This window comes from Anser cygnoides, chromosome 1 (genome assembly GCF_040182565.1).
Source record: "Anser cygnoides isolate HZ-2024a breed goose chromosome 1, Taihu_goose_T2T_genome, whole genome shotgun sequence".
Lineage (NCBI taxonomy): Eukaryota > Metazoa > Chordata > Aves > Anseriformes > Anatidae > Anser > Anser cygnoides.
In genome coordinates, this window is record NC_089873.1 from 6105188 (window position 1) to 6116403 (window position 11216).

The 11216-nt window shown below is 39.8% G+C and overlaps 1 protein-coding gene across 1 annotated transcript in view; it reads left to right on the plus strand.

Moving 5' to 3' along the window:
• CELF2 (CUGBP Elav-like family member 2) overlaps window positions 1-11216 on the plus strand; it is a 374770-nt gene that overhangs the window by 53614 nt on the left and 309940 nt on the right. The window contains exon 2 of the mRNA XM_013185426.3: window positions 11181-11216. Coding sequence (XP_013040880.1) covers window positions 11181-11216 — 36 coding nt within the window. The remainder of the gene's footprint in view (window positions 1-11180) is intronic.

The following is an 11216-nucleotide window of genomic DNA, read 5'->3' on the forward strand; positions in this document are numbered from 1 at the left end:
AGAAATAAAAGCTGTAATTGTTCTTAATTATAGCTAACTGTAATTGCACACGACTGCAATATGCAGCACATCAGCAGCGGATTAAGAGATCCTGGCATATGTGTAGTGTACAGAACAACTTTGAACAGAGGTGTAGTTTTATGAATATAGTTACGTATAATTTAGGTCTCTTATTTTGGATTCCATCCGTGTTGATTTTGTTTTATTTTTATGGCTATTGTAGCGAGATAATTGTCACTGGGAAGGTGCTTCTGCACTGATATATCTGTTTCAAATGAGTCAAAAACCCTCAAAAGAAAAACTTGTTTTCTTTTACACCAATGATCTGATGTGACCAGGAGAGATTTTCTCAAATGCCCTTGTGTATATACTGATGCAGATAGATGGCTGGTGGAATTTTTTTTTATGCATCTCAACATAACAAGCACCAAACTCCCAAGGATTTTGCAGCGTGGTTGAAAATCTTTGTTAGCTATCTATCTGCGAGTTTTTAGATTCAAACCCCTCAAAAATGTAACCCAAGAGTTTTTAGCCCATGTGAAAATGCTGCTTTGAACAAAATCTAGGGATGCGGATGCCTGAAGGTAGGCTCTGGTTTCATCTCTTTGCACCTGATTTACAACTTAACTTTTTCCAGACACGTGCACACAGCTCCTGGTTTTGGCTGCAGTTTTACCTGTAAAACATTTAGTTATCGTTACGTGCTGAACTAAAGAGGGAATGCAGACGCCTAAAGGAGGCTGCTGAGCTTCAAGACTGCTGGTTATATTTTGTGTTGCAAAAGAGATCATTGCTGAAAGAGTGAGGGTCAATGTGCATCGTATTATTGACAAATGCGTGCATGTTCTTGTGATGGTAATTTCTGCATCTCTTGAGTACTTCAGATGCTTTCAGTTTTGTCTCGATTTGCCAGGATCCTCTTTGATGTTCCCAACCTGTTTTAAGCTGTTCCTTTTACCCAAAAATAAATAAAACCCATCTGTCACTGAATGCCTTCCTTCCAAAACATAGTTTTGCAAAATGTTTCAGTCTTGGGCCAGCAGCAGGTTTCAGAGTTAATTCAGCCTAAGCTTTGTGGACCAGAAGGGATCTTTTAGGCTGTTGGGATAGGGTTGGGTTTTGCCCTGGCTTGCACAAACTGCAGCACCGGATGTGAATGAAGTTTGGTCAGCCTTGTACTTTGGAAAAAGTATATATGTCTATCCCAAAGGAGAAGGCTTTGCAAAAGTACTGTGTGCTTTAAAATAGGGGTTTCTCCAAGAAGATCAGGGATGAATGAGAAGTGAGAGGCAGATTTCTGAGTAAAAAGCAGCATCAAGAAATCAGGTGAAATGGGTAATTTAGATTACAATGTAAAGAAGAGGTAAAATGGATTGCTAGATGCACAAGCAAGCATGTGAAGATGTAGGTATACTAGAAGTTAAACTCTTTCTTGCAGGTATCTGTAAGAAATCAAAACTTGTTTCAAAAGCTTTAATGTACGGAGAATCTCCTGATAACTGCCATGTTCTATATAAAGCACTCACTTCAAATGGCAGCACTGCAGCAAAAATGTATCTATTACAGGGCTGCTAATAAGCAAATGTGAGCAATATTTCTTGACAGAAGGCTGTGGGTGTTTTTTAATAAATCTGTGTTAAGTAGCAAAGGGATAAGAGCTGAAACCCAAATAGCAATCCACTTCGGCTACTGTTTTCTCAATTGAAGTATAGATGGATGCATTGACCCTGATTGGAAATTCTTGAAGGACAATTCTGGTTAGTAGAAGCTAATGTGGAATTAAATGTGTATACATTTGTGTATGCATTCCCAGAAAAGCTAATGATACAATTCTGAATGCTGAACATGTTCCCCGCTCCTCTTTGTTAATACAGTGTTGCTTGTGCACTGCAATAAACTATTATTTCCGTGCTACTTCTGTAATTACATTTAATAATCAGCTCTCACAGTCCAATAGTATTAAACGTAGGAGTCTTTTCAACAAACTATGATAAATAGCTCCTTGCAGAACTGTTGTACTTGAGGAAGCTTTATGGCTCTCTTTGTAAGATTTGTCATTTTCTTAATGCTGCTTCAAAAAGCTTCTGAGCTTCACTCTGGACCATCACTGTATTTTCCCTTCCCCCTCTGCCTGCGAGTGTATCTGGGTAAATGAAGCTTAATGTGCCATTTCCAAGCACTGTGACACTCCTCCAGGGCTGGTTACATTTACCATTGCTAAAGTCTAAATAAGTGAGTTTTAATGAGCAGGAATGCTTGCTAATAGCTGATTCAGGTACTTAGTAGTCCATGTTATTTAACTGTGGTGGAATTACAGAACATAAATGGTCTGATGATTAATAGATGTACCTGCTATATATTTGCAGCCTAATAGTTTGTGCCATTAAAGAACAACCTTTACATCTTCTGGTTTGGATGTGGTTATGGAGAAAAGGACTTGCTTGTACATTTATTTCATTGCTAGCATACACCTTAAAACATTTGAAATAATAATTTTACGATACCGTCGATATTTTGTTCGGTAACATTACCAAACTCGTTGGAGAACACTGGTGCATGTGTACGTCGGCTTCCCAAAGTGGTCAGCTCTGCAGCTTTGCTCTCTGCTTAGGGCTGTCAAAAATAAATTCAAGTTGTCCTTTTAAGGTCAGAAATAAGGCAGCGGATTAGATTTTATCTCCTTACTCCTCCTGTACCATTAATTTGGGGCAGTAGTAGAGGGACCAACAAGAGCAGAGCTTGACCGTATTTTTTTTGAACACTTCTGATCTGCATACGGGCAAGTGGCAAGGGGAAAAAGGCAAAAACTAACAGATGAACAACAAATGAACAAGCATGAAGAAATGATAGCATCCAACATCTGTTGTGGTTTGCGATGAGATACTCCAGAAGATTCTGCAGTATTTATGGAAATAGTGTAAGGGCTGTTTTGAACTGCAGCTAATAGGACACAGGCTGCTGTCTGGCAGGCTTGTTCACAGAGTCTTTTCTATGTTTTCCTATTCCATCCCATGTTTCAACCTGACATTGTTGGTTTTTGGATCACGAGGAGGAGATGTCAGGAGAGAAAGGAGCAACTGTTAGTCCTTGCCGAACCAGCAGAGAGAAAGGCAGTAACTATATCAGCAGGTGGATTAAAAGACAATACGGGCAGATGTCTGAAGGAGATGTTGGCAGTGCTGGCAGCACTGGTGTTCCAGGTACAGATGAGCTGCTTTCAGTAGCTTCCGAATCCAGTGAAACCTCTGTTAAAGATAAGCATCCAAAACGTAGGCAGGCTTTTCCAGAGTTGTCAGATGCTGCCTCGGAGCTGGGGTAAGGCAGCTGCAGCATTTTTCGAAGCTGGTTTCTATTTCCGTAGCTGGGAGCGTAGGCAGAGGAGCTTGCATCTGCCCCTGGCACAGCATGTGGCCATGCCCCAAATCCCTGCTTCTGTGAGACTCTTCAGCTAGGACTAACCTTGTGAGATATCTGACACTTGATGCTGCCTTGTGAGTGAAAAAATAGCGAGAGGTGTCTGCTCTCAAAACTGGAAGTCAGAAGCTCCTGGAAAGTTGTGGTTTTCTTTTTTATTTTTATTTTTGTTTGTTTGTTTGTTTTTGTTTCTGGTAGCTGCCAATGCAGATCCTGTAGAAACCATGTTGTCTGCTAATTAAACTGAGAAAGCAAGCCTACCCTCTTTCTGAATGTTCATTCTTCTAAGATGCCTGTATTTTAGCATCTCATTTTGTACCAAAAGTCCTTCAGCTTCATAAAACTTCAGATATTCCCCAAAACATGTCTTCCCAGGCTTGCACTGGGTAAGAAGATGAATAAGTACTTGAATACTTAGTAGCTGAAGTATCCAAGTTGTTCTAATTCAGTAAAGTATTTGGAGACCAGGAAGAGATGCCATTTTCAAGCTTGGCATCTTCTCTGGGTTACTTCTCTGAAATAACTTTAAATAAAGCCTCCAAATTCCTTGAATGGCTTCACATCTGTGTTTATTAGTGACAACATGCAATATCAGGAAATCCTGAAGTTTTGAGCTGCTAACATGTGAAATTTGGAGAGAGAGGCTGAGGTGTGGGAGATGGAAAACAGTTGTTAGGGTGTGTCTTTCTTTTTGTCATTCATCATTAAAGTGAAGAGATCAACATTTGACCCAACCAACAGCTGCTGCATGATAGAAGCCACTTATGTAAATGGCACATTGAACTGTTCCCCACGCCCTGCACAAATATGAGAAAGTCTTAAATATCAGAAGGCATTTACTGCAGCCCTGTACAACAGTTTAGAAATTAAGGAAGGAATCTAGGCCACCTCCATCTGTAGTTTTCAAATAATTTGTATCTTTCTTCATATATCTCATGCATTTTTGTGAAAATACGACTTCTGCAGAATTAACACGCAGTCCAGACTCCTCCTTCAGTTCTACATCTGTATAACTGAGTACAACTGCAAATTACCGCTGAGATTTCAGGTGTGATTCCCCTCCCTTCCTCTCTGTACAGCGGAGATGAGATGGTGGCAAAGTATAACATTGCAGAGAGTGGAAGCTGTAACATGAACTACAGGTCAGCCAAATGCCCAGTGTGCAAAATTTTTTACCCGGCCAGGTCACATTAAGTTTAATGAGCATACGGGGAGGAACATCTGCTGTTTTAGATGGTCTTCTCATTTTATTGAGAGTGAGGGTATATTCCTCCCACTAAGCTGTTACAGCTCCCTGAGGCAGGAGCCTGTGCATCTCTTCTTTCTCTCCCTGTACTAACAGGGCGAGGATGTAGGAGTCGGTTATCACGGCAGATTTCTCCTGCTCGTTCCTCCTGCTGCTTCCCATGCCCCAGAGAGCCAAATTCTGCACCCGTGGTGCCTCCTCCCTTCATTTCCATGTCATCAACTTTCAAAATGCAGTGCTTCCCTGAGAAAACACACAGCAACAGCAGGCCCTGTGCTGCGACAGAGATCTGCACATCCCTGATGGCAGGATCTGACCTTGGAGCAAAGCACCAAAATGGGATCTTTCTTCTTCTTCTTCTCTTTGCCCTGGCATTTTTCCCCCTCATGCCCCTGGCTAAATTGTATCCTATCTGTGTCCCTATCACCAATCTATAAAATGAGCATACTGCTGCGTTTCTTCTACATATCAGTTTTTGTCTGGCTCTTTAACATCGGAGCAGAAGTTGTGCGAGGGGGACACTCGTCTGCTGTCCTTGGTGTGTACTTAGCCAAGCGGCCAAGATCTTAGCTGGCTTTTGTAAGTGAATTGTAACGAGTGACAATATGATCCAAATTATTCTTCAATTTGCAAGTTAAAACATTGCTGTCCTCATAGATGTTTGGGCAAGGGTATGTTTAAGTGAAACCTAAATTTTTATGAAACATATAAAACAGTCACAACGAAGAGGGCATGTTCTATTTGAGGTGTTATTTGTGTGTTGAATGTACCATGGAATTCCATTGTTTTGGTGACAGGATCTCATCACTGAAAACACAGAGCTTTCTATCCTTACCTAAGGAGGAATGAAAAATTCAGAAGTAGCAAATTTAGAATAGTGAAAAATGCTGCTTTTAAAAATAAGCATGGGAGAAAACAACAAGCATGTTTGCTCATGTCCTTTATCTCACTCAGCTAATCTTGCAGAATGTCAGCTTGTATAGAAATAGATTTTTACATATGAACTTGTTACATCACTTCCTAAAAAAAGAGTATTTAGCTTGTACTTAAATAGCACATTCAGAGACTGTTTATGCAGTATTTCTGCTGCAAATGTATACTTGTTAGCTTGCTAAACTCTGTGTGAAGTTTTAAAACTGCAGTGTACTTATTTGTTGTGCATTGTGTAAGAGAGTAGCATACTTTTTTTTTTTGAATATTTTAATTTTTCCTAAATATGAAACTTTCTCAAACATTTTGATCCTCCCTGGTCATAGGGTACGGTTCTTTAAAAAAATAAAAAATAAAAAAATGCTAAAAGCATATTATGTAAAGAAAACAAAACAAAACTACATTCAAAATTTCAGAACATTAAACCCCATGTTTTATCCAAACAGAGCTTGTTTATTTTGATGCACTCCTAACAATGCTGAGAGACTATCCAATTTAAGATGGGTGAAATATCTTGTGTCTCATAATGGTATTTCAATATGCACTATTAATTCTTCCAAGTCTGCTTGGACACAGTTCCCCCATGTGATTTGGGGAAGAGCAGAGACAACAATGTGCCTTTGGAGGTGCCATTTTTCAGCTGAAATGTGAAATCAATGTCCTGACCATTTGTGGTCATTAAAAATCTCATGGCAGTTTTCTGCAAGAGTAGAGGCATTGACTCCCAAGTCTTGGTGAAATTCCAGCCAAGTAATTATATTCCTCCTGATACAACTTTCCTTTTAAAGCTAATTTAATGTTCCTCTTCAGCTGTTCTCCCCTGTTTTAAGTGGAAAATCTTTCATTTCCCTTTGTAAACCTTTCTTTAGTTCTGCTTTATACTGACAATTAGTAGCCATCCTTCCTCTTGCTGCATCACTGAGGCATGTCTATGCAGCAGCAGCGTGCATGCAGACACATACCCATACAATTTAAAAAGCTCTTTATTGATGGTCTGGTTAAAAGCCATTGAAATTAATGGGATGCATCCCTTTGAGCTGGTGGTCATAGGAGTCATCAACACTAGCTGAGCTGTGTGTTGTGGAGCCCTCTCTAAGCCTGCTTTTCTTGCCCCGCTGAGAGTTGCGTTGACAGGCTGTTGGTGCTACGGTGTCTGCTCCCCATCTGGGTGTAGACACTCAGGAAAGAGTGGTCAAAACCACCAGGTGTGTTGTTTGCTCTGGCAAATTGGATTTACCTGTTGGGCAACACAAAGAAGAGCTCCATGGTTATGCAACATTTGGAAATAATTCAAGGTAGAACTTCTTAGTTATTAACATTATTGCAATTTGTTACATGCACCTTACCAGCGCACATGGCTTATCTAGCCACGTCCACAGTGGAAAATTCCTGGGGAAAACACATAAATTCTCAAGTCATCTTCTAGAATACCTTATTCCTCTTCAACTTGTACTTATTTTTGTTCACCAATATATCCCCTCTGGTATGGTTAATGCTTGTGCAACTTGTTTCACCCAAACCACAGATATCAGCTTAAACTATGTTTTCTGTTTTGTTGTTGTTGTTGTTGTTTTGTTTTGGTGGGTGGATGAGTGTTTTTTTGTTGTTGGTTTGGTTTGGTTTCGTGCTTCATCGAAAAATAGTGTAAGTGGAAGAAATAACTTCTGCAGCACATGCCAGAGAATAAAATGTGCTGTGGTCACTCATTCCTGAGGAGACAGGACCTTCTTACCCTCTGGGTTCAAACAGTGACTGCAGGCTTGGATGCCTACAGCCATGACCACAGGACGTGGACACTTCTCTTCACAAGTGGGAAGACTCCCATATTCTGCATCTGTTTTTTTTCTGCTTGCATTTGTGCTGCTTTCTTTATTGCACACGATACAGATCCCTTCTTCAGCTTTGCTCTTATCCTTATGTCCTTATCCTCATATGCCTCATGTGCTGTAGGCGGGCTTTATCCTCTCCCCAAAGTGTGAGATGGAGAAAGGAAGAACATTGACACAATCGGAGGGATGTGTTGCTGCCTTTCTATTTGCATCCTTCCTAGCACCCTGATGCGTTGCTTGGCTTGAATTTATATGCTTTTCTTTCCAGAACAGAAACCATTCTCGATGGAGAACTAAGGCTTTCCAAAGCACTAAGGGCCATGATTCTGAGGAAGCAAAAATTATTTCTAAGCATAGTCCTGACTCATATCAGTTGAACTCAAGCTTTCTGGTATGCATCTAGCAGAATACACAAGAGATTTTCCCAGCCGCCTTTTAAGCCCCCTCCCCTGTCTCTGGTGCCTCAGTTTACATCTCTGCAGAAGCACTGCACAGCGCATTAAATCAGACAAAAATGTTGTACTGTGAAAACTACCAAGCTGTGTTGTGCCAAACCCTGCATGTAGGTGGGTAACAACAGCTGCCAGTCAGCTTCTGAGAGAAGAGCACCATATGATTTCTCAGAGAACAAAACATTTAATACAAACACAACACTTTCCAAATATTCTGAAGAGTTCTCCTGAGCAACTTTCTCTCAACAAGACTATTAGGCAGTAAAGTCTGTTTGCTGATCTTTATGCAGATCTTCCCACTTCCACTTCAGTATAAGGTTTTGACTAAAATATTTATACGTTTCTGCTTTGGTACACATCCTACTTGGATCCTACGGGAAGGATTTCTCAGCCTGTGGAGAGAAATGACAAAATGTGTGTGTGTGTGCGCACAGTATTTGGTTCGCCCACCCTGGCTTACTGGTTTTTGAGAACAGCTATGTGTAGCCCTCTCTGGAGGGTGCAGGGCATCTTCAATAAGTCAAAGCTCATTGCAGATCTAGTGAACAATTTGAAAATGTGCAGTTTGATTTCTGGAAGGCCATATGCAATGGGGCAGCATATTGGGGTGCAGACCTCCCACGTGGCATCCTCCTGGCTTCAACAACATCTTTACCTTCCATATGTCTGGACCATTCTGCCCCCGATCTGTCCTATGTAGCTGTATGCATAATGCTGAAAAATTGTAAATGACCTTCCTGGAAATGCTCTGACTGTGCTTCATGATGTCACCATCTACCTAACAGCTTTTCCAGGCTCTTTAGCCTTGTCCTCTCTTGTCCTTAGCACTGTTGTGCATTAGCTCATCCCATTTGCATTGGCACTGATTTCAGTGGGATTTGGAGCAGTCCTGATGAAATATTTAGGTTTCCATTTTCACTCTTTAAAGGTTGTCCTTGTACGTCATAGGCAATATATGAAAATACGTGGTCTTATATCAAGTTGTTTTTTTCACTTGTGTTCCTTGTATGTGTCACTTAGAAGTAGTGGGAATCTGAGCATTAGTTGTATAAGTCTAGCTTCAGTTTCTTGAAATGTTGCAGAATGAGTATCCATTATCTTTAAATAAACTTTAAGGGTATTCTTGATGACTAATTTGCTCCATAAGATTTTCTTTTTTAAACTCCCATGAAATATATTTATAGAGCAGTGTTGCTGCTATTCCTGATATTTATGGTACACTAACAGTGGACATTAACCATCTTCAGCAGTCAGCGTACGATTTATTTCCAGTGAGGTTGCAAAGATAATTGGGTATGTTTTCTAGGAAAATAATATTTTTAGCTTATTATTGTAAAGTTGTGGGGGTTTTTTATGGTTTAAATGTTGGTGAGTTGATGAGAAACAGTAAAAACTTTAGATAGCTGGGAAGTAATCAGACTTCTCTTTTATTTGTGAGTTACAGAGTTTTATTTGAGTTAGATCTGTATTTCAAAAAATCGTTACCTTACATATTTTTGTTTAAAATTGGAATTTGATCTACCGAAATGTGAAACTGGCAACACAATTAATTACATTAAAAATGTATATGCTAAAGGTCTGCAACATCTTTGTTTAAGATTCTGATCACATTCCCATTTTTACCACCATATCGACTATTTAATAATTGTTTTCATAAGGCTGGCATCTGTTGTAGAGTGGGTTATTTAACAAAAATGAAAATCTTTAGAAATTTAGATGCACCAATCACTCACTGCTCTGCTCAGAAGCTGGCAGTGCAGTTTCAGTTTAACGTCCTCTTTTGAACATACATTCTTCTGCTTCTTGCCACTACTCGTGATTCGTATGGATGTCTCTTTAAGCTGGATGAGCAACTGCTCTTTCATAAAATGCGGTCCCGTACCCTGGAGCAATAAGGTTTGTGCTATTCTGTTATTTGAGTGATAATAGGTGGCTAAAGGCTAGGGAGTCCCTTCAGAAGAAGAAACAAAGAAATGCTTAGCCTTACTTTTTAGTCCGGGTTCTTTCCTCCCCAAAAAACCTTTAAATTAAAGGAGATGGTACCTGTGATTAGAGGTGGACAGGAAAAAATTCTTGACTGTCGGAACCATTTAGTGATACAGTTCATTGATAGCTTCCAGAAAATGTTACATTAATTTTTTTCAATGCCTAACTTATAAGTAGGGCTTGGAAAATAAAGTGATCTGATGCCAATGTGCAGGACAGTTAAATGAAAAAATACCTGAAATGTATGGCTGCATCAAAATGCCCTGTAGAAACCAAGGCTGTATTGCTCCACTCTAATTTCATTTTCTTCCTCTTTCCATTCTCTTCCTTTTCCTTCCAGCTCTCATCTTTAATGTTATTCACATCATGGACTTTGTCCATTCCTGGCACCTGTTAAATACTGACCTGGCAGCCCTTGCTGGGTGGGAGCTGGCACTTCTGAAAGGGCTCATATATGTGTTGGTCTGCTGCTGAACTGGGTGTGCAAGAAAAGGGCGTGAGAGGTCTTTTTATTTTCTGTTTATTGCTCTGAGTGCACCCGCAGAGCACCACTGTGATCTGTGCTTTTTGAAGCAAAACTCTCGGCAGGTCAGGTTGATAGTTGGATTTTATGATCTTGAAGGTCTTTTCCAACCATGATAATTCCATGATTCTGTGTTTAGAGGGACCACAAGGACATACATTGGTGGTAGATCTCGGATGTGTTTTAAGGACTGTGTACATAGGTAACAATAACGTTTAATTGTGCTTTAACTTGATGTATCAGTTACATGAGCCCACTTCAGTATCTCACACTTTGTTCCCCCCCAGACATATTGCACATCCACAAAATATATTCAAACAAGTAAAATGGATCAAAAAACACATGTATGGAAAATAACTATTGCCTAAAACCCAAGATAAGAAAGTTTAACACTAATGTAGCATTTTCTCAGCGCACGACATCATTATAAATGTCTTATGCCTCATTGCTGCAGAACTGAAAAAGGGAACTTTTTCAACTGGAAAATTGGCCCAGTGCTGCATTTTAGCTATGCAGGATCATGCAGTGCTGGTATTTGAAGGAATGATAATTTTACACTTAAAAAATGAGTAATTGAGAACATTATTCTGAGGAAATCCTTAGATCACACACCATCATCTGTTTTTCACATTCTTGTATATATGATCATGCAGACATTGCATCCACAAATGACACATTTGTGTATAAAATTGTGTGTATGGGCCTGCACTCCTATAAAATACAAGTAGTATAAAAGTACTTTTAAAAATTTGTAGCTTCTTTAAGAACAAACTTATTTTTCCTTGCTTTTTGTCTTTCAGAGAGACTTCCACAGAGTTGTCTGGAGCATTACCAAG